The sequence below is a fragment of the Hyalella azteca genome, unplaced genomic scaffold, assembly GCF_000764305.2.
Source record: "Hyalella azteca isolate HAZT.00-mixed unplaced genomic scaffold, Hazt_2.0.2 contig14097, whole genome shotgun sequence".
Taxonomy (NCBI): Eukaryota; Metazoa; Arthropoda; class Malacostraca; order Amphipoda; family Hyalellidae; genus Hyalella; species Hyalella azteca.
In genome coordinates, this window is record NW_025943995.1 from 15,976 (window position 1) to 40,840 (window position 24,865).

General features: G+C 40.0%; 2 protein-coding genes across 2 annotated transcripts; one reads left to right on the forward strand and one right to left on the reverse strand.

Moving 5' to 3' along the window:
- Positions 1-2,946: 2,946 nt before the first annotated feature.
- Positions 2,947-6,185, reverse strand: LOC108673230 (cysteine and glycine-rich protein 2-like; the record flags this gene model as incomplete). The annotated part of the gene is made up of 4 exons (XM_018161021.2): positions 6,180-6,185; positions 4,136-4,451; positions 3,296-3,433; positions 2,947-3,002 (listed from the first exon to the last, which is right to left on the reverse strand). Coding segments are annotated over exons 1-4 (516 nt in total), but the record flags the coding sequence as incomplete, so codon positions are not given.
- A 26-nt stretch (positions 6,186-6,211) lies between these two features.
- Positions 6,212-23,240, forward strand: LOC108673231 (UDP-glycosyltransferase UGT5). Its single transcript, XM_047883951.1, has 12 exons — positions 6,212-6,443; positions 13,825-13,920; positions 14,110-14,203; positions 14,619-14,710; positions 15,043-15,176; positions 15,451-15,670; positions 15,791-15,934; positions 21,414-21,555; positions 21,797-21,872; positions 22,147-22,366; positions 22,488-22,631; positions 23,126-23,240. The coding sequence occupies exons 1-12, from the start codon at positions 6,277-6,279 to the stop codon at positions 23,238-23,240; spliced, it is 1,644 nt and encodes a 547-aa protein (XP_047739907.1). The 5' UTR covers positions 6,212-6,276.
- Positions 23,241-24,865: the final 1,625 nt, after the last annotated feature.

Consider the following 24,865-nt stretch of genomic DNA (forward strand, 5'->3'; position numbering starts at 1 on the left):
CGACGCAAGGTGTTCCCAACCGCTACGGGGCGAATACCCCCGTCTTTTTTCCGTAGGGCGCACAGAGTGGCTCCATAGAACACCGGTCTTGCAAACTCAGGAACCCGCCCTCCAATCACCAGGTTGACGAACCCGGTAAGGGAGGCCAGCAGCCTCGCGCCCGCCTCACCCGCCTTCCGCGAAATCAGGGCCACCAGATGACCCGGGCGGAGCCCGTCCGGGCCACCCGCCGAACCCGGCCTGAAGGAAGCGATGGCTTTCCTCACTGATTTTCTTTTGATCTGCTGAAACTCGCGTAACCAACGAAAAAGCCGTCAACTAGAAGAAAACTTGAAGAATATTACCATTCATTTGCACAGTGTAATAATTCACGAATGCATAAATGGAATTTAGCAATGAACTTTTGTAGATATTGCCACGCGGGTCATTTATACCGTCGTTGAGGGCACGACTGTTCTGACAATTCTTCTTATTACTCAGATATATATGGGTGGCGAATCAGATATTAGTTTTACGAAATGAAATATTATATTTCCATGTATTTTAGTCCTGAAGTAACTTATCAGATAAGCATCGAAGGGGATAAGATATATTTATGCACTTCTAACAATAGAAGAATATATTCTTACATGTAAAGGCACAGTCACTTCAGAAATAGCCAATTAACGAAAACTGGCTAAACTATGCTAAGAAATACTGGCATGTAGGTGACAGTGCTGTACGTGAATCTGTTTCTAATAATATTATCTATGCGTTTTGTTGAACGTGAATGTTCATCTAAAAATAGTGTTTATGCGTTCAACACACGCCAAAAACAATGAAATGAATTCATTCAAGTTTTAGGTTGATGTAACTGTACCGGATTAGCGGTGAAACGGGTTCCTATCAACCAACTTTCTTAGAGAACGTTTAGAAAAGAAGAAGGCTGAAACTCTTTGACATTCAACCAGACCTGACTCGTGACAAACATTATTTATAGGCCGATAACGCTTGACAAAGACTCATTTTTTATGAAAATTCTGCTAAACAGTGAAATAAGTGAATTACATATTATTAATAGGCTTTTCTTGATTCAAATTCGTTTGGAAATCTAAAAAAATACCCATTGTCTGACCCCGCCTGATCTGATTGCAGTATTAGAGCTCAAGTTGTAACATTTTAGAGCCTTCCGATGGCCTAAGACAACAAAAAAACCAAATGCAGAGCTGAATAATTTAAAATATCCATACTTTTGGGAGTTTAAACTCTCTTCAAGTGGCGATTATTGTTCAAGTAAAGTAGAGAACTCGAACAAAAGACAAGCCTTTGATTTTTCGAGCTTAACTAGGAACTTTTTAGCTGGGCGCTAAATAAAACATCAAGCACTCTGCAGCATCCTTTCGTGCAGATGTGATAGTAATTTCCTAGCAGGATAACTAGTTAATAACAATCCGCTGACTACAACACCTTTAGACAATAAGGAAACTCGTTATAGTTATGACCTAAAGCGTCGTGCTTATGATAAGGGTTAGTATTTTGTAAACATAAACGGCTACATTACCAAGAACTTGAGATGCCGGCTACGAAAATTAGGGCAATGAAAACACATCAACTCTTAAGTTATAGCTACACTGAGATTATAATACTATATTCTTAGGCTGACTTCACGTGTAAACAAACTTGGCGTGTGAATGGAGAATCTTGGTTAGGAGGATCGACGTCAGTTTGCGGTACAAGTGATCTTCTAGCTAAGAGATCGATCAGCTAAACGTCGGCTGGGTACATATGAACTGGAAAAATAAAGACCATTGTCCTCTCATCTTTGAAACGTGAAGCAAATTACACTTCCATTACCAAAAACTTGGACCTTTCCAACGTAAATTTTTACAAAAATTATGAAAAATTGCTGAAATAATAACAGATACATCAAAGAGAAAAAATTCCATGTAACTTACTAAATAAAATAAAACTATTGAAATGACGGCTGAAGCAAGAATCCTCAGCGTCAGACACAACACGCTGGTCAAAAAGCTGCGTCAGATGCGCGGTAAACTTGTACTATGAAGGAGAGGCATCAGGGCACGTGCAACTGCGTACTATAGTTTTTAAAGCCAATGTTGTTGTACATTTCGCAAGAAGGTGGTTATTTTCTGGGTGATAATGACAGAAAGAAAACTTCTGATTATTATATTATTATTCACTAGTCTCAAAATGAAATTATATTATTATTCTGATTGTCAAAAGATTATTAATTAAATTTTGAAACTTCGTCCAGTCTCAACGGAATTTTTGGGGCACAGAGAAAAATATTTGCGGTAATGTTTGATTGAAGATGAACTTGGGAGCATCGTTAATGACAGAATTGTGCTTGCTGAGAGCTCCACGAGGCCTGCGGTCTGCCCGCAATATAAGACTGCACGCGTGACAAGTAATATTTATAAGGCACACATCATCGCTCGCTTGAACAACGATTATCGGTAGAAACTGTACACAATTAATCACCAACAAAAAACTTGTTAAAGACACGCATAATTTCATTGTCCTAAGGAAATATAGCAATCAGGTATCCGTAACAATGCAGGATAACATAATGAAAATTTCGATAAATTGGTGCTTAATACAAACACACATAAAGTTACACAATTCTCTAAAATAGTGAATGAATCTTAATTTTGAATTTTCGAAATCTAAATTAAATCTTGCGATATATTGTAGAAAACTTCAGACAATTTGGGGTGCCAGGATAGACAGGGACATCAATAAGACATCGAGCATCCAGACGTCCTCGATGCACGCACGAAGTGCCAGTTCTTATGAGACCTTCGCAGCAGACCAGGGCCTATACTTTCAAAAAAAGTTGAGAGATCGTTAGTCCATTAGCCAATCATTGACGGCCTTTCAAGCAAAATCCACCAATCATAGACAAGAAAATAGAGCGTAAGTACTTACGCTCACTTAGCGAGTTTTGAAAGTATGGCCCCAGCTCATGTAGCCCTTGGGCCCGAAGTTCTTGCCGTAGCACGCTGCAAAATTACATCCAATTATTAGTGAGCAGATAACATGAAGAAAATTACGCAGGTTAATCTTGGAAACTTTAACCTGATGGGAAACTAGCAAATAGGAAGAAAACAATTATAGAAAAATCATACAAACACATTAATTGATACGCATTGGCGCTGTTTTACTGAATTATTTTAGGAGGAATCGCATTATGCGAGCCGCAGTGTTACATTCGAAAATACATTGAACGTGAACACGTTCTCGCTCACTCCACTATGGTAACGCTAATGTTGCATACGACGATGCAGGGACTCACGGTTGCAGTAAATGTTGCGCTCGTGCTCCCTGATGCTGTGGGAGTCAAGTCTCTTGTTGCACTCCTGACAAGTGAAGCAAGCTTTGTGCCACGCACCCCCCGCGGCCATCACCCGCTCTGCCATGAACACTGCCTTGCCTGCACACAACATGAACACTGCCTTGCCTGCACACAACATGCCATGAACACTGCCTTGCCTGCACACAACATGACATGAACACTGCCTTGCCTGCACACAACATGACATGAACAGATTGAACACTCACTGCCAACAGTTTAAAATAATACCACACGGTATGTAAGAGTGTAAGGGACAAGAGGCACGGTAACAAAGCTCATGCCTAGACATAGCGATAAGTTGCACGGCCTGGTAACTGCCTATCGAAAAAGTCTATTTGTTTATATGTATAATAAAAGTTTTACTGACGGCGATGCATTGCCCCGAGCTCTTTTAGAATACCTGAATTGTAAATTAGGATTCGAGCCAGACCGAGGCGCCCGCGGGTCAGACTTGTTGCCCGACGCTCTAACAAACTCATCTCTGGCTTCCCACTCTTGTGCTCCGCGTTGTTCACTGATGCAAACACATAGCAACACACTCATTCGTACAACGCATTACTCCATCACTTAATACATTACAGTACTAAATCAAAGCATTAATAATCATGCAATAAGTAGATCAAGATGGAGGGAAAACTGTTCTCTTTGCGCGTAATGGCGGACATAATTTTCGTTATTTTGACTAAACAGTCTGATACTGACTTGTCTGCTCCCAGCACGACTAAAAATTATAGCACATGATACCACATGACACACACATCATTGAGATGCAAGACTCACAGCAGCGGGTGCAGGAATATGTTCCTCCACCCCACTTGGATGTGGTTTTGGGGACGTTGGTGATGAGGGGACGGTTGGCCTGGTTGATGGTGCTCACAGTCTTGTTGATGTTGACGTTGTAGTTGTTGTTGGTGATGTTGTTGGCAGAGCCGCTCTTGGTGATGAAGGTCTCGCGTGTGATGATTGTGGTATTGTTGTTGGTGGTGCTGTCATCGGTGATGATGGTGGTGGTGGTAGCCGAGCTGCTCACGTGGTTCTTGAGCTGTGCGATGTAGGCCTCCAGTGTGGACGGAAGGTTGCTGCGCGGCGGACCGTTCTATTCAAATAATGATAATTAATTTCGCAAATAATTTCTCTGTTTTATATACTTTTATTATTATAGTAGTTATAGCAAAAGTGAGACGTGATTTATTTGTGAGGTATTTTCCATCACAAACAGCTACACAGCTCAGAATAACATATAGGAGTGACAAAAGAAATCTATCAATGGCCTGAATTGCCTAATGGAATGACTACGTGCCCGAAGATAAGTAGTTTACTTTACTGCAAATGAAGAAGCCGAGGGCGAACAAGTGACGGTCGTCTGGACCATTTTACGTGTTTAGGTTAAGGCATTCGTAAGATCACGCGCTCAGCTTCAGCCAAACATGGCACGCTCCGATTTATCGTTAGTTATGTCCCTTACGCCTAAAAGATGCACCACATTTATTTGACTATAATGTTAACATCCGGCTTAGTATGTGAAGTGATATATTTTGATTATTGTATTTTCAGTAACTGAAATGTACAATTCATTTTATACTTGACAAATCTGTCTCATGACATTAGCGACGACAAGCATGGCGCCCAACTCGACCGCGCTGTCATATCTACACTAGTCGATCGCGTCCAGGATTATGCTCGAGCTATAGAGAATGTGCAACGCCTAAACTTTCAATAATTATTTAGGTGTCACAGTAGTAAAAAGCGACTCGTGTAGGTGCATAGAACCAACACATTAGATGGTTTTACGATTAGAACATCACTGAGCTCAGACAGTCTGACATAGATGGCCTCCCAGGCAACTGATAGACGTGCAATCCAATTTTGCAGACTAAATAATTTCAAGAGCGCAAAAAATCAAACAAAAATTAACGTGTATACCTGAATAGATGTATATATAAATTCTAAGAATCTGTAAAAATGTAATGTTATTTTTCAATTTTTTATTATGTATATGTAATAATCTGATACTTAGTGCCGACATCCATGGAGAGGACGCCAGCGCCGACGCCGTAGCCTTATCCCTTGGGTCCGAAGAGGCGGCCGTAGCAGCTCTTGCAGTCGTCCTGGTGGTCGGTGACCGAACCGCTGTCCAGCAGCTTGTTGCAGTTCCCTGTACCAGATAACAGCTACTGTACCAGCACTACTCGTCACTCAGGCTTGTTGCAGTTCCCTGTACCAGATAACAGCTACTGTACCAGCACTACTCATCACTCAGGCTTGTTGCAGTTACCTGTACCAGATAACAGCTACTGTACCAGCACTACTCATCACTCAGGCTTGTTGCAGTTCCCTGTACCAGATAACAGCTACTGTACCAGCACTACTCATCACTCAGGCTTGTTGCAGTTCCCTGTACCAGATAACAGCTACTGTACCAGCACTACTCATCACTCAGGCTTGTTGCAGTTCCCTGTACCAGATAACAGCTACTGTACCAGCACTACTCATCACTCAGGCTTGTTGCAGTTCCCTGTACCAGATAACAGCTACTGTACCAGCACTACTCATCACTCAGGCTTGTTGCAGTTCCCTGTACCAGATAACAGCTACTGTACCAGCACTACTCATCACTCAGGCTTGTTGCAGTTCCCTGTACCAGATAACAGCTACTGTACCAGCACTACTCATCACTCAGGCTTGTTGCAGTTCCCTGTACCAGATAACAGCTACTGTACCAGCACTACTCATCACTCAGGCTTGTTGCAGTTCCCTGTACCAGATAACAGCTACTGTACCAGCACTACTCATCACTCAGGCNCCCAACGTCATGTTCACGTACCTTCATGTTCTATACTTCAGGTACCAGTAATTATCATGAGCCCCAACGTCATGTTCACGTACCTTCATGTTCTATACTTCAGGTACCAGTAATTATCATGAGTCCCAACGTCATGTTCATGTACCTTCATGAGGTGGTCGGTAACGTAGACTTCCCTTCGTTCGTACCCATGAAGGGTCTCCCCATGAGCTTCATTGAACGATTTGTCAACTCCATCAGCTCCCTCTTCAGCGTGGCCATGTTCAACTACAGATATCTTCCACTGTCAGAATATTAAACTTTACCTTCAAAATATTAGCCCATATTCAAATTATTTCGTAGCATGTCAAAAACAATCCAAATTGTTCTTTGGTAAATGATCCGGGAAAATAATATTAATGCCGAAAATGAGCTGTTTACTTTAAGACGCTAATGTAATTTAGTCAGTAATTTATTAGTAGTGTGTTTAAAGATGACATTCATTACGTTACAATGAGACATTAAAATGCCAATATTTTTTCAGCTACCCTGCATTAATAATTTCTATTTTGTAGTTAAGTAATTATGTAATTACATTGACATTTAATTAGATTGTAATTAGATTGTAACCCTTACTCGCGGTAGAACCCCATCAATTATATTATAACCTAACTAAAACAAATCCACTCTACAATAGAAAAAATATTTACATTCTTGTATATCATTATCGTTTATTTATTTCATATATTGCAGGCATTTCTTACATTTATAGTTAGCTTTGTGAAATTGAGGAATATCATGACGATAAATATCAATCAATCTCGTGTGAATTTAACACTCGCCCACATGGGGTGTAGTAAGGAGGCATATGACCAAAAACAATATTTAAACGATGCTGCCTCCGCAGGAAGAGGGTTGCATGACCGCGACCAAACAATTGTTGAATTTAGTTTCCAATTAGCGAGAAATGGAACTCATTCCCTTTGCTCTTTTCATGGCAAAGTATTCAATTCAGTAAAGTTTTGTGTTCAACTGAAGGACGTTCCTGCAAAAATTTTTGTTTAGGAAATGAGCTCTGACAATTTATGTCTAATTATATTGTTCACAATACTATTTAACTAGCTGTCAATTTCCGAACGCGGAATGATTTGATTGTTTATTGTCTCTTATATATTCATTGTTTATATACACGTATCTTATATGGAAACACACTAGGAATACGGTGATAGTATGAAGAAAATATTACATCTTATCAGAAAACGCTGCCTCTTTGTTAATAAATTCAAGATCGATAGAGAAACTGAATATGCGGCACAAAATATAATAACTAATTTCACGTACAAATCTTTAGCATGAAAAGTTTCTTTCATCTAAAATATCTTAAGTGATCATTCCTTGTATGTGGTTCCAGGTCTGCCGTCATCTCCTATTTTGATGCTGGCGGTGGATGAGGCGATAAGGAAATATGAGCCCAAGGTTAGGTTAGTATGAGCCTTATAAGCCTTGAAACACGGAACGCGATACAAACCTTCATCACAATTTTCATTGTACTGTAGTGTTACAGCAGACACTGTGATTCATGGGTGGCTGTCAGTCGGCAATATACCTATCGTGTTTTGCGTTGGACTGTACTGTAGTGTTACTGCAGACACTGTGATTCATGGGTGGCTGTCAGTCAGTTCTATACGTATGTGTACTGTTATTGTAGGCAATATGCGATTCATGGGTGGCTCATAGTCGGTCGCCGGTGATCGGCTTTTTTTTTGTTTTCGAATCGAGAAGAAGAATCGGCAATAAGTTACAATTAACAAATGAATGGTTATAACTAGATTTTCTGCTCATAAGTTCTGGCGTTCTTCAAAATTCAATATTCATGCAGCGTTGTATAACTTCGGTTCCACATGCTTATCTAAATTGATGATCAATCGCGGAGAAATTGTTTCCGTCATGAAAAATTATTTCGTGTATCAGGGGTGCATTAAAAGCTTTCATGTTCGTGTAATGCGTTCTGTTTGTGCTAAGAATATTAGGCGCTTGTTTCAATGGAAATCAACGGAATTTATGAAAATACCAAAAAAAAGTTGTGTGTGTTGACAATAACTAAGGTTCCTGTTCTTTTATAAAAGTATCTCTATATATAGTGTATTATAGTCTTCTTCATGACGCTGATAATGTGGCGTCATTTTTCCCATATACCTTTCCCTATGGCGTCATTCCCATATATACCTTAACTCTTCATCTATTTAAGGTATATATTTGAGGGCATGGGATGGCGCTAGGTTCGACTTGTTCTTGAAACAGGAAACATTTTTGAGCGTTTTATTTACAAAATCCTTTTCTAAAATAATAATATGACATGAATGAACTGATCCTATTTGTCAAATTAAAACTATAAATTTGTAGGTCAATATTAAACATGAAACAGAGCATCGCTGGACTAGAGATTATTTGTATTTTTTTATATCAGTCGTGGACAATTAATGCTAAAATATTTGTAGGTCAAATCATATTTTTGGGTTTTATGATGCGTGTGCCATTATCTGATCTATTAGGCGATAACTTGGATCGTGATCGGTCACTTTTTCGAATCCCCCAATTGATCAGATATTTGCATATCCTGCAAGGCAATTGAGAAATTCTGTAGTATTCTGTAAAACTGGGCAAAAAAAATTCTATCCTCTCTCACTATCGCTGCTTTTTGGGATTGGTTCTTGAGACAGTGCCATGCAAGAAAAGCTGAAAAGCCTCATGTAATTGCCCATTGCCAAATACTCGTGACGATCACTTAATTGATAATTTCACTTCCCAATTTTGTGATCACTTGTTAGTTTTGCAATGCAATATTTCCGCAAGTCAGTAGAACAACGTACAGTAAAAAGATATGGACAACCTTATATTTATCAAGGAAATGGTGCGAGCGACGCTACTGGATGCGGCAAAGGTGCGTGCGGAATTGAGGAGCGATTCAGCGGCAGGCGCGGTGTCGCCTGCCGGTGCACGCACCGCGTCCGGGGCCGTGGGAGCAGAGGATACGAGGACGCTGTGACATCGCTGCTCACCGTGACGCTTGGACTGTGAAGAACTCACGTATTAATACACGGGTGCACACATTTACACATGCGGACACTGATATGCAAGCAGAGGATACGAGGACGCTGTGACATCGCTGCTCACCGAGACGCTTGGACTGTGGCGAACACTCACGTATTAATACACGGGGCACACATTTACACATGCGGACACTGATATGCAACTGAACACACTGATATATCGGCACACTGATACAACCCGAAACTGGGGCACAGTAATTAAAATATCGGTAAATACTTAGGTATTTTGCCCGAACATTTGTGCATCCAATTCATGAAGTATATTTTATTTCTCCAGTCATCTATAACAATTTAATGAACATTTCTACATAATAAAAAGCATGAACGAACATTTCGATAACTTTTTTTATTGTGCAATCATTTTTATAAGCTTTCAAACATTTTTTCCAAAATTTCATCAAAGCAAAAATTGTGATAATTGAGGCCACTCACACACTAGACATATCTAGAAAGTAACATTTACAGTGTAAAATCGTGCTTTTTATGTTTGTGTCATCCGTAATGCTTATAGTAACGCGAAGTTTAAATAAATAACTATGTCAAAGATAATAACAATGGGCATTCTTCTGTCGTAGATAACGAACGCAAGATTAGGACTCCGATTAGCAGTGATAGCGCTGAGATGACCATGTACAACATAAGCCTTCTAGAATCTAGTACTTACCAGCGCACGGTGAGAGTAGCTAGGATGATATAATACCTGGGCAATATTTGTGGCGTTCGTTAATCAAGGTTCAACGGCCTAATTAACGGTGAAATTATTAATCGCTGAACTGTTCGAACCACGCACATCTTAACTTATATTCACCAAGCCAAATAAAAATTTCCTTCCACACAACTCGAGTGCATGTATAAAACTTGTTAACACAACACAGATGCAGAAGGTGCAGCTGGTGACGCTGCTGCTGCTGTGCTGCTGGCAGGGCAGTCACGGCAGCAACATACTCGTCCTCGCACCGCTGGCCACCACGAGTCACTGGCAATTCTTCGGCTCCATCGCAAGAACTTTGGCAGTTGCAGTTCCCTGTACCAGATAACCGCTACTGTACCAGCACTACTCATCACTCAGGCTTGTTGCAGTTCCCTGTACCAGATAACCGCTACTGTATCAGCACTATTCATCACTCAACTAGCTTATGGATGAGCTAAATCAAGTTTATTTTGAGTATTCAAGTCATGAATCTTGAGTGTTGACGTTAGTTAATTTGAAAGATATAATGTTTATTCAACAGATCTTAATTGATGAAAGATATTTCCACCATTTAAAATAACGCATTTCGGACAATGTGTGTTTTCATCGTAAATGGCTGTAGGAAACATAAACATGAATAGTTACAACGAAAGTAAACCTCAACCGTACGATTATACAGAAGCGATTAGCGATTATACAGAAATAAGTTCTTTTTCAAACAGAATCTTTGCTGAATACCTACCACATTTCAAGTGGAAGTTGGTTTGGCCTTCATTTACCATGGCAGCTTTTCGAATTTTAAATGAATTTGTAAGTAGGTTGCTATACCGAAGAAACTCTGAAAACGATTGACTATTCCGTCTACCGATACGATATCCGGACATTTATCTATAATAAAATGAATGAACGAACATTTTTATAACTTTTCTTTATTCTGCAATCATTTTTGTAAGCTTTCAAACATTTTGTCCAAAATTTCATCAAAGCAAAAAAATGTGATAATTGAGGCCACTCACACACTATGTAGGCATATCTAGAAAGTAAAATTTACAGTGTAAAATCGTGCTTTTTATGTTTGTGTCATCCGTAATGCTTATAGCAACGTGAAGTTTAAATAAATAACTAGGTCAAAGATAATAATAATGGGCATTCTTCTGTCATAGATAACGAACGCAAGATTAGGACTACGATTAGCAGTGATTGCGCTGAGATGACCATGTACAACATAAGCCTTCTAGTACTTACCAGCGCACGGTGAGAGTAGCTAGGATTATTTAATACCAGGACAATATTTGTGGCGTTCGCTAATCAAGGTTCAACGGCGTAATTAATGGTGAAATTATTAATCGCTGAACTGTTCGAACCACGCACGTCTTAACTTATTTTCCACAAGCCAAATAAAAATTTCCTTCCACACAACTCGAGTGCGTGTATAAAATTTGTTAACACAACACAGATGCAGAAGGTACAGCTGGTGACGCTGCTGTGCTGCTGGCAGGGCAGTCACGGCAGCAAGCTACTCGTCCTCGCACCGCTGGCCACCACGAGTCACTGGCAATTCTTCGGCTCCATCGCAAGAACTTTGGCGGTCCATGGACATCAGGTAATCTTGAAGTTACTATGTAATTGAAATTACTGTTTTACTGTAAAATATACATGTCTTTAACTTTAACAGAAACTGAGCAAATTTATTAGAAACAGTCGGCTACAAAAATAATTTCAATGAATTATGGATAGAATTCAGTACTGAACATCAATGTAGAACACAGTATCAATATTTTACAGAAATAATTGAGGTCATGAAAATGCAGACTCTAGAGTGCATATCCTCGTATAAAAATCACATAAATATATATGAGGATAAACAAATCACCAAAATAATTGTTAAGACAAACAAACATCTTGGTTCGTCTGAATTTTTAATTTCGCGTAACTTTCTTAGCATCATTGTTTTTAAATATTTAAGATATTCGAATGCAATGCTGAGTTAGAAACAAAAACTTCCACGTTAGCTGTCGCGTTAGATGCCACGTTAGTAGCACTGATGAGTAGGAAAAAATTGAGCGAGTATGAATGGTTTAAAGATAATATATCCGGGGACCCACTGACATGGGCTTATGAATTGAAACCGGGTCCGCGGGCAGAATCTCCTGTTACAACAGGTCACGACCGTCACAAACTAACATTAGTGCATATGTCTCCTGTTACAACAGGTCACAAACTAACATTAGTGCATCATATGTCTCCTGTTACAACAGGTCATAAACTAACATTAGTGCATCATATGTCTCCTGTTACAACAGGTCACGACCGTCACAAACCAACATTAGTGCCTCATGTCTCCTGTTACAACAGGTCACAAACCAACATTAGTGCCTCATATCTCCTGTTACAACAGGTCACGACCGTCACGGCCATGCCTGGCATTAATCACCCAAACATCACCGAGATCGCCGTCGACTTCGACGCGGAGCAGATCTTCCCCAACACATTCGAGCACCGCTCCTGGAGGACGGGCATGATCATGTTTAGCAAAGCTCCCAAGCTTTGCGCACAAGTGATGGGCGGGAAACAAGTTCAAAGCATTAATGTTGACGATTACGACTTGGTATTTATCACAGTGTTCCTCAGCGACTGCTTCTTTGGACTCCTCGATAAGTCTGATGTGAGTGACTGATAGCCATGTGTATGACTGTTCACACATCCCAAGTACATTTCATCGATTGCTAAACAAAAACTTGAGTAGAATAACATCATAGTTATCTATCATCAAATAGAAGTTGATTTTGTCATAATAAAGTAAGGATGTTTGAAGAACATTTTCAGAGCGTCGAGCCTATACAATTTACCAACTACAAAGTAACAAAGAGCGGGGGCGCTTAGTATCAGTGATATATTGTGGATACCTGCTGAATATATAGGTACACTATTATTCAACGGGAATAATAGTAATCATTGTTTGATTCAGATGCGGGTTTTCCAGTGCTGCATTTTTTTGAGGATTTTCATGATCGTGCACCCAGCCATCATAAACTGACATATTTGAAGAATGTTAAGCCGATGCCTGACGATAATCGAAAGCTTTTTTGTCGGTCTAAACCTGGTAACTTTGTAGGTTTTCATATTTCATGCTCAGAAGGCGGTCCCCAGACTTGTTCACTCGAAAGTTATAGATTTGCCTTTAAACCCCGAACCATGCTTCCAATTTTTTCAACAATTATTCACTACATCTTGTAAGTAGTGTGGTAATTTCTTCTTTAATGTTCCTGAATTTTTTTTGCACTCCAACAACATGTTCACGTACTTTAATGTTCTATACTTCAGGTTGCAGTAATTATCATGAGTCCCAACGTCATGTTCACGTACCTTCATGTTCTATACTTCAGGTACCAGTAATTATCATGAGCCCCAACGTCATGTTCACGTACCTTCATGTTCTATACTTCAGGTACCAGTAATTATCATGAGAAAACGTTTTCAATATCGATATGGTGAATTTTCTTGGCGTTTTCTTTGCTTTTAAATTCCTTGTGAACTTGCGATATAAGCAGACTGATGATATAAGTATTTAACTTCAATATTTTAGCCCATATTCAAATTATTACGTAGCACGAATCCTCAAAAACAATCCAAATGGTTCTTTGGTAAATGATCCGGGAAAATAATATTAATGCCGCAAATGAGGTGTTTATTTAAGACGCTAATGAAATTTAGTCGGTAATTTATTAGTAGTGTGTTGAAAGATGATATTCATTACGTTACAATGAGACATTAAAATGCCAAAAAAAATTTTTCTACCCTGCATTAAGAATTTCCATTTTGTAGTTAAGTAATTATGTAATTACATTGACATTTAATTAGATTGTAAGTGATCTTGCCTCAACAGTGTTGAAGAGGCATGCAAAGAAGCAGGTGTTTGCGCCCCCGAAATGTCACCTCTGCAAGATATTACCAGAAGATCTGCGATGACTTTCATTAACAAGTCAGTCTGATGTGGTGTCGACCAACCGATATCTCTGTGGATCAGATCTAAATATTGCAATACTTACTTCATTCTAAAACCCACGGCTTTTCTGAATTTTCAATTAAAATGGCTTTATATTTAAGTAGTTTATATGTAAAACTTTAAAGTAATTTTTATTCAACAAACTCAATAGCAATTATTTTCCAGCGTTCAATCTTTGGAGACACCAGTGCGACCGTACGTGCCTGCAGTCGTCCACGCCGGCGGTCTCAACTGCCGCGCAGCCAAGCCCTTACCCGCGGTAGAACCCCATCAATTATATTATAACCTAACTAAAACAATTCCACTCTACAATAGAAAAAATATTTACATTCTTTTATATCATTATCGTTTATTTATTTCATATATTGCAGGCATTTCTTACATTTATAGTTAGCTTTGTGAAATTGAGGAATATCATGACGATGAATATCACGCGTTAATCTCATGTGAATTTGATACTCGCCCACATGGGGTGGGTAGTAAAGAGGGCAAATGACCAAACAATATTTAAACGAGGCTGCCTCCGCAGGAAGAGGGTTGCATCACTGCGACCAAACAATTGTTGAATCTAGTTTCCAATTACAACGGGAAGCAAATGACAGCAGAATACTGTTAACTGATTCATTATAGCCTACTCGCAGTTTGTGATGTGGCATGTTCCTGCTCGTTATTAGGATCTCGCGAATTGGATTGAAGGCTCTGGGGATGCGGGCACCATCTACTTCAGCCTCGGCTCGGCAGTTCAACCCAAGGACATGCCAGACACGTTAGATATCATTCTAAATTATCAAACATAATCTCGAACTTGAGAAGTAAACTTAGAACCCCATCATTTTACTAGTACATAAAATTTAATTGTCTCCAGTGTTAAAGGTATATTATCAGTTACGTCGATATCCTCGCATTTTTCCAATCTCAAACGTTAGAACTTAAAGCGTATTGAATGTCCATTTGTTCGTAAGATTTCAGATATTTAATCATCATACTATATCACAATTTGGCTAAATGTTCGCGAATTTTTTGCGTTAGTTGTAACCCATGGCAGATTCATTAAAATTTTAACTCACTCAATAAAATATTTATTTATTTTCCCCTCAGTTATCGAGAAGTGTTCGTAAATGTGTTCTCAAGTTTACCGCAGCGAGTGATCTGGAAGTGGCACGAAGGTACCATGGCGGGAAAACCATCGAACGTTAAACTAGCCAAGTGGCTGCCACAGCAAGACATCCTCGGTGACTAAAATGACTCTTAACCACTCCAATTAAACAGCAGTTAATAAGAGCATAGTTAGAATAATTTTGTAATGAATACCTGAGTTAACTTAGGGTGCGAATAATTAGATATCTGTACTGATTAACTTTTTCCATTAGGTGTTAATATTTAATGGAATATTTTAATTATAAAGCTTTACTAATTCAGTTCACCTGCATAATTTAAATAAATTTCAGAATGACATTAGATTAGTTAATGTTCCAGCCGCGCGCAGTTAATTCAACCATGCCACAGGTCATCCCGGAGTGCGTCTGTTCATCAGTCATGGAGGTCTGTTCAGCACGTTCGAGACAACGTACCACGCCGTGCCTATGCTGGGTATCCCACTCTTCGCCGACCAGGCCACCAACATGCACAAGTCTACAGCTGACGGCATTGCAGAGACCATCCAATGGGATGATCTATCTGAAGAATTGCTTAAAAGAACTATCGTCAAGATGCTTAGTGATGACAAGTGAGAGGCGACAATTTCGTATTTGTGTTAACAATAAACTTTCTTAATTTAGTCCAATAGTAGACCTAGCGCACATTTTATCTCTACAGAAACTTACACTCTATACCTTTAATACTAAAGATACGAGAAGGCCGTGCGGCAACGCTCCTTGCTGATGCGAGACCAGCCGCTGTCGCCTCAGGAGACCGTCGCGTACTGGACTCAGTACGTCATCCGACACCGGGGGGCGCCACACCTGCGCTCTCCCATCAAGGATCTACCATGGTAGTGATAAATCTTTCACTTTAAATGCTATTCACACTCATGCAAAAATTTTACAAGAAAAAGTAGGAGCATTAATCAACTTTTCTGTTGGGTCGAAATTGTTGCAAATTTTCATGCTTTTTCCCTGCGTTGAGCATTATAACGAGTCCGGGTAACCATAGAGTACAATCTTGTTTCCTTAACTGGTGGATAGCTAGCATAGCACAAGTCCATAGTGCGATTCATATACCTTCCCAAGCGTAACGCAGCCGGGCATCTTCACGGCTTTTGACACAAAGCGCCCACCACAACAGCGCAGTTCAGTCACAGGCACATTCCCATAAAGAGTGTTGTATTAGTAATTATATGATTCATACATACGGAATAGAACACAAATTTTCCTGCAATTTCGAAAGTCTGATCATCACCTGAAGACTTAGAAGAAAACAGCCTTGCTGATAGCATCGGTGACGCTCCGAATATTTAACCGGTAATTAAATAGTCGGAGCGTTAAATTTTAACGCCTTCAACAACAGACTAGACACTAGACGAAGCTATGCAGATGCATATGTTCAGTCTTAAAATGCCTAGCACCTTAAGGCCCGTTTACACTAGTGGCAACGACATGCGCTTTGAGTCGTTTGCTGCAGTGCCTCACCGCGCACAACCGTTCACACTACTTTTGTACTCTGTCGTTTGAGACCGCGCGCTTTGAACACCAGTTGCCACCTAGACGTCAATGAGGATGGATGTCACCGAATGTGAGCTGCGGGCCATTGATCTCGGGTGTGCTGCGGTCTGTCATTCTTCGCACTATGCCAGTTGTAAACGAGAATTTGGCATAGGCATCATAATTAGAGAACTAGCACATTCAAAAAGATACAGTTTATAAAAAATATAGTCTATTCTTAAATAAAAAGTTCCAATATTCGTACCGATATTATATCATCCTTTGAAATCGCTAAACGTTAATGCATAAATTGTCAGGAGTTGCTAAAATCACATAAACTAAACACGTTATGTGAAAATAACTTACATCATTTGCATTTCGATTTTTGTACTCCTATGACCGAACACTCCATATGCATTCATTTTCTCTTTAAAAATCAATTAGGCTCTCTACTAGAGAATGACTCCAAACGAGAGTGATGTTAATCGACATTTGGTGTGCCGGACCAGCGTACACAATCAACCTAACTAGACCACAGCTAGACAGCTATCTACTAAGAATTTAAAAGCAAAGAATAGTCCACAAAAATTCATATCTTTATAGAAAACGTTTCGGAGACCAGCTCCATCTTCAGTTCGTAGAATCTAGAATCACAAATCAGAAGTCACAAATTAATACATTGAAACCATAGAACGAATTGAATTCCTTTACTTACTTAAATATTAATTAAGATTTTTAATTTGATTTAAATTTTTAATTTAATTTAAATTCTTAGTTAATTTGCGATTTAAGCATACAAGTGATATCAATTCTTTAATAGCTATCTACTAAGCGCCGCGCTTGTGTTGCATGAGGCATGGCCCCTGTCAATCGCTAGCTCGTCAATCGGTCATGCAAGAAGCGCATGCAGAGGCTGCAATGCGCCTCTGCATGCGCTTTGAGGCACTTGATTCTCGTGTGTTGCCCCTAGTGTGAACGGGCCTTTACGGACCAGGCAATAAGTCCAGCAGCTATCTCACTCAATCGTCAGTTATGGAAAGATCGAGTTCCAAAAGCCGATCCTCAAAAGTACAAAAATTGGCAACAGGCCATGGGCCTATTTCTTCAGTGGCGACACTTCTATTCTATTCTAAGACAAATAACTACTGTTTAAAGATTTGTCTTGATTTTTGAGGTGGCACCAGACAGTATGACATATTTTTATAATCACATCTATAAAAATGTAACTCGTAGCTAAAGTCTGCAAGGAAGGAATATACCGCAAGCTTCATAGGATGAGTCCGCCACGAATTTCCAAGCATATCATATCATAGTGATGTCGGCGCTGAAGAATAGGCCTGATGTGGCGTGTCGCCGAGTCTTGTACTTTTCGTTACTTGTTCACTGGAGATCTAAAAACACGTCGTTTGGCCGGATCTTCGAAACTGACGATAGTTTGAAATATTTACTAGACTTCCACCAGGTTAAATATGGTGCTAGGCATTTCAAGTTTGAATATATATTTTTCCATGGCTTTATCTAGTGATTCTAGTCTGTTATTGAACGCGTTCATATTATATATAGCTGCGATTTACCATCAATTCCTTAGTTACTAGTAATGAAATCACTGTAATATGGTAATATTAATAAACTATTTCAAATTTAACATGAACAATACAATGATAAGGTTATGGCAACAGATCCAAGCAATGAGTTCAAAGTGAGAAGCGTATCAGCGGATGATAGTACGTCTAGGTTTTGGGACTTGCCTCATTTACGAGTGGAATTAGCTGGAACCATTTTAGTTAAGGAATCCCATAGAAAACCACAGCCAGCTTGGAATTTCAGGGTGGACTAATAAGCATTAGCCGTTGCGGATATGTCTTGGAGAACGAACGCATCATCATGTGTACAAGGCCACAATCAGAAGCAGATGTAAAGAGAAGATTCGCCCGTTAGCGTCTGCACCTACAGAAGAACTTGTCAGCGTTGGTATGTAGGAAAACGTGAAAGTTTAATGACGCATTAAACAATATATACCCAAACAGGGTGATTTACGTTTGCCAGGGTGCTTTAAGAAATAATTTATCATTGTATAACACCTGTCTCTTATACACATCTAGATGTGTATAAGAGACAGCTAGTACATTCTGGAATGTTCTGGTGTGAAATATTAGTCAAAAGTTGTTTTGTACGAATACTTTTTTGACCCGAAGAAGTTAACATGTTGCATTAATTTTTGTTGCATTGATATTTAATTTTTGTTGCATTGAGATTTAATTTCTATTGATGCTATTTTTGAATACAATGCGCCTCTATACATAATATAAATCACTTCTCCTGTTCAATTTGTGTACTTACATACATTAAAATACGATTTTTCAAGTGTACGAATATTTATTTCCCCCCACTGTATATTTTTCCATAGTTGTTACCTAGTCTGTTCTTGAACGCGATCATACTCGGTGCACCAACTACTTTTCCGGGGAGGTTGTTCCACATGTCTATGATTCGAAGCGGGAAGAAATGTTGTCGCGTGGATAAGTTGCAGCGCAGTTTTTTTAGTTCATAGCCGTGGCCCTTGGTGTTGGTTCTTGTTTCAAATTCTAGTAATACTTCGGGGACCCTGTATAAACCATGAGTATACTTCAACGAGGTCCCCACGCAAACGTCGATAACTGAGGCTTGGAAGCTTCACAATCTAAATCTTTCTTCATAGGACTTATCCTTCAAGCCTGGAATTATCCTTGATGCACGTCTTTGAACATTCTCCACTAAATTTTTGTCCTTTTCAAATCTTGGTGACCACAGAACGTTTCCAAACTCTAGATTCGGGCGCACGACTGGCAACAAACAACTGCTTCATTGCTTCTGCATCTAGGAACTCGTAAGAGCGTCTGATTAGTCCAAGAAGTTTCTTGGATGTATTGGCTTGCGTTTCCACATGCTTAATAATTTTCAGCTCCTTGTCGACATAAACTCCCGAGATCTTTTTTCCACACTAGACTTTTCAACCATTACTCTCTCGTTGCAACCATGTCTTCTCATACTGTAATCTTGCTGTTCATTGTTCTTCCCGAGATGAAGTACTTTACACTAGTCAGCATCACACCGCAGCTGCCACGTATCAGCTCAGTTAACTAAACTGTCAAGAGCATCTTGCAATTGCGCTGTACTTGACGCATCCTTCACTGTATTATAAACTTTTGTGTCGTCGGCATACATGGAGCAAACGCTGGACACTACATCTGGTAGATCATTTATAAAAGCAAGTAACAAAATAGGCCCAAAAACGCTTCCTTGTGGCACGCCACTGCGGACTGATGCCAGTCTGACACGGTTCCGTTAATACTGACACGTGTTTTGATGGTCAATAATACTATTAACATACAAAAACACAGTGATGTCGGCACTGAAGAGTATGCCTGATGTGGCCTGTCGCCGATTATTGTACTTTTCATGACTTTTTCAAATATCTAAATTCTAAAAACAGGTCCATTGACCGGATCTCTACCAAACGGACGATAGTTTGTAATAGCTACTAGACTTCCACCGGGTTCGATATGGTGCCAGGCATTTCAAGTCTTAACATATATAAAATTATTATTCTATTATTATTCATCTATTATCTATTATTCATTCGTACTCTAAAGTTCCAGACTAAGCAAAATTCCAGCAGCCCTTAAAAACAACCACCCACGGATCTGCCCTCTCAATGACCACCAGTCCCCAATAAAAATATTAAGGCATACTGTACGAAACTGGCATGCTTGCAGTTTAACTAGACCACAGCTGTCACACATGAGTATATGACCACAGCTGTCACATACTCATCAACCACAGCTGTCACAGATAACATCGCCTCACTCAAGATGATCGATTCCAGCGTCTACAGCTGCAATAAAAACACACCAGTTCCGCCTTTGTAATCAAATGCCAACTTTTATACTGACCCCTTAACTTCCATAAAAACCAGATCACCATTATAATTGACACCAAGAATAGCATTCAATCTACAATGTCCAGATTACAACAAATACGCACGTGATTGATGTAATTAATTGTTGATGTCTCCGTGGATATCAGAAGGTATATTATATATACGGGATGTCTGTTCAGGGAGCGTCTACATGTTTGATGACACACTCCCTAAACCAACATCACGAATTCCCGACTGGCCGACTCAACGACAGACATTAAAGTCTCGGAAACAGCACCTCAAATCTCACGAGGCAGTGCCATCCATTCCAAGCCTCATTGATTCCCTTCCTCCAACCCTAATTACACTCCTTGCACATCCTCCGTTAGAGTTGTACATAGCAACAGAGTACACAACGAGCAGCTACAATAATGACCCGTCACACAATCTAACCTCACCTCGCTTCCACTTCTGTCAACACGACCCTGTTACCGAACTACCGGAGAGTTATCGACACCTCAATTTCGGGAAGTAAAGAGATCCATCAGGCAGAAATAAATCCGAGAGCTTTCTTGAAGCTATCAAGTGATGTATCAAACTGCGTTAGATCACTTGCAAAGCTTGTAGGAACAATAAAAATGTTCTTCTTTTAAATAAAACAAGTTTCAACTTCATAACGTTCTTAGTTTTTTATTCATTAACAAATTAAAAGGGTTACTTAATTCTGGTTCACCCTGTATCATGAGCCCCAACGTCATGTTCACGTACCTTCATGTTCTATACTTCAGGTACCAGTAATTATCATGAGCTCCAACGTCAGGTTGACGTACCTTCATGTTCTATACTCCAGGTACCAGTAATTATCATGAGCATAACGTCATGTTCACGTACCTTCATGTTCCAATACTTCAGGTACCAGTAATTATCATGAGCCCCAACGTGATGTTTACGTACCTCCATGAGGTGGTTGGCAACGTAGACTTCCCTTCGTTCGTACCCATGATGGGTCTCCCCATGACCCACCCCATGAACTTCATTGAACGATTTCTCAACTCCATCAGCTCCCTCTTCAGCGTGGCCATGTTCAACTACAGATATCTTCCACTGTGAGAATGTTAAACTTTAACTTCAATAAGGAATTTAAAAGCAAAGAAAACGCCAAGAAAATTCACCATATCGATATTGAAAACGTTTCGGAGTCCAGCTCCATCATCAGTTCGACTAAACTAAAAATGAATAAAATCACTTTAAAAGTCAAAATTCAAAGACAGACATAAAACCTAAACAAGACCTAACATTATATCNGATCTGGAAGTGGCACGAAGATACCATGGCGGGAAAACCATCTAACGTTAAACTAGCCAAGTGGCTGCCACAGCAAGACATCCTCGGTGACTAAATTGACTCTTAGCCACTCTAATTAAACAGCAGTTAATAAGAGCATAGTTAGAATAATTTTGTAATGAATACCTGCGTTAACTTAGGTAGCGAATAATTAGATATCTGTACTGATTAACTTTTTCCATTAGGTGTTAATATTTAATGGAATATTTTAATTATAAAGCTTTACTAATTCAGTTCACCTGCATAATTTAAATAAATTTCAGAATGACATTAGATTAGTTAATGTTCCAGCCGCGCGCAGTTAATTCAACCATGCCACAGGTCATCCCGGAGTGCGTCTGTTCATCAGTCATGGAGGTCTGTTCAGCACGTTCGAGACAACGTACCACGCCGTGCCTATGCTGGGTATCCCACTCTTCGCCGACCAGGCCACCAACATGCACAAGTCTACAGCTGACGGCATTGCAGAGACCATCCAATGGGATGATCTATCTGAAGAATGGCTTAAAAGAACTATCGTCAAGATGCTTAGTGATGACAAGTGAGAGGCGACAATTTCGTATTTGTGGTAACAATAAACTTTCTTGATTTAGTCCAATAGTAGACCTAGCACACATTTTATCTCTACAGAAACTTACACTCTATACCTTTAATTACTAAAGATACGAGAAGGCAGTGCGGCAACGCTCCATGCTGATGCGAGACCAGCCGCTGTCTCCTCAGGAGACCGTCGCGTACTGGACTCAGTACGTCATCCGCCACCGGGGGGCGCCACACCTGCGCTCTCCCATCAAGGATCTACAATGGTAGTGAAAAATCTTTTACCTTAAATTTTATTCACACTCACGCAAAAATTTTACAAGAAAAAGTAGGAGCATTAATCAACTTTTCTGTTGGGTCGAAATTGTTGCAAATTTTGATGCTTTTCACGCATACAGGCCGGAGCGCAACAGGTCCTACCGCAACAGCTACTCCTAACGTAACCTAACCTAACTTAACCTAACCTGCGCCGCCTGTTGCGGTAAGGCCTGTTGCGCTCCGGCGCGGTGAAGCAGTGGCTGTGTTGTGCAAAGCGGATTTACTGTTAGCCGGAGTTACCCACAGCTCATTGATCCGAGGCTATGTGTAGATATTGCATGCTGATGGTTAGCGTTGGGCCCAGGGCCTGTTTACGAGTCAATTTTGTTACCCACGGCTGCGCTCCCACCTAAACTACGCATTAATACATCTAGAATTTATAAACACTATTAGTCCTAAAGTTCATGATAAACGTAATGTCTACAGTCACTATGTGCGGCAGGTACGAGGTGTACAACGTGGACGTATGGTTGCTGCTGACGACAACGCTGTTGGGGTCGGTGGCAGGCTTTATGTTCCTGACTGTAAAGCTCATCAGGCACTGCTGCCGAGCCTAAGTACACAAATCCGCAAACATAATAAAAAATAAATAGTGAATGACATTCCCATAACGAGTGTTGTATTAGTAATTATATGGTACATACATACGGAATAGAACACAAATTTTCCTGCAATTTCAAAAGTCTGGTCATCACCTGAGGACTTAAGCCCCGTCCATACGTTCAAACTTATTGTCAGTCTTGCATGTCATGCCAGGTTTGACCGATTTTGACGGAAGCCTCAAGAGCGTCCACACGCTCAAACTTTCCTGCAGTTTTTAGTGCGTTCGCGGCAATGGAGGAATTGGAATGGATTGTAATGGAATGCTCGCTGCAGCTAGTGAGCGCAGTTTGTGCCACCATAATTAGGTTAAAGCGATGCAAACGTACGCGGTGGTCCCGAAAATGGTTTTAAAAAATACCACAGTGAGGGTTGATTAGACAGCATTCCTACTAGTACCAGACAGCTTTGACGACTTCATTGTGGCACATTCTTTTCGATAAAGAGTTTATTTTCTTCGTCACAAAGTCTTTGTAGGCTGTATAATCAAATTCTTTGCACTTAGCGATCAATGCCGCATAGGCCAGTGCTCTCTTATTCTTGTCACTGTATCTTTTTGATCGAATTTACCATAAACATGGGAAACTACGATATAACTCCATAAACTCACCAAAATAAATCGTGAAACCAGTGTCGGATATCCTGGGATATGAAAAACTAGAGCTAGCGAGGAACANAACGTGAAAGTTTAATGACGCATTAAACAATATGTACCCAAACAGGGTGATCTACGTTTGCCATGGTGTTTTAAGAAATAATTTATCATTGTATAACACGTGCGCGACTCGAATAAAAGAAAAATCTATTGTGGTATAATCGATGTCTCGTTTTATGCAGAACTATTCCAAAGTTTTTAAGTTCCTCTCGTGAATTATTTCTCGAAAGTTATCTTAACATAACATAACAGCGATGTCGGCGATGAAGTGTAGGCCTGATGTGGCCTGTCGCCGATTCTTACTTTTCGTGCCTTGTTCACAGAAGATCTAAAATCGTGTCATTTGACCGGATCTTTTCAGGACTGACGATAGTTCGAAATAGCTACTAGACTTCCACCGGGTTCGATTTGGTGCTAGGCATTTCAAGTCTGAACATATATTTTTCCATAGCTTTATCTAGTCTGTTCTTGAACGCGTTCATACTCAGTGCACCAACGACTTTTCCGGGGAGGCTGTTCCACATGTCTGTGATTCGAAGCGGGAAGAAATGTTGTCGCGTGGATAAGTTGCAGCGCAGTTTTTTTAGTTTATAGCCGTGGCCCTTGGTGTTGGTTCATGTTTCAAATTCCAGTAATCATTCGGGGACGTTGTATAAACCATGAGTATACTTGTATACTTCAATGAGGACCCCCACGCAGACGTCGATAACTGAGGCTTGGAAGCTTCATAATCTTTTAATCTTTCTTCATAGGACTTGTCCTTCAAGCCTAGAATTATCTTTGTTGCTAAAAATGTTGCAAATCTTTGAGCAATCTCTATTAAATTTTTGTCCTTTTAAAATCTTGGTGACCACACAACGTTTCCAAACTCTGGATTCGGGCGCACGACAGCAACAAACAAGCGTTGCCAGATGGTATATTTCTATA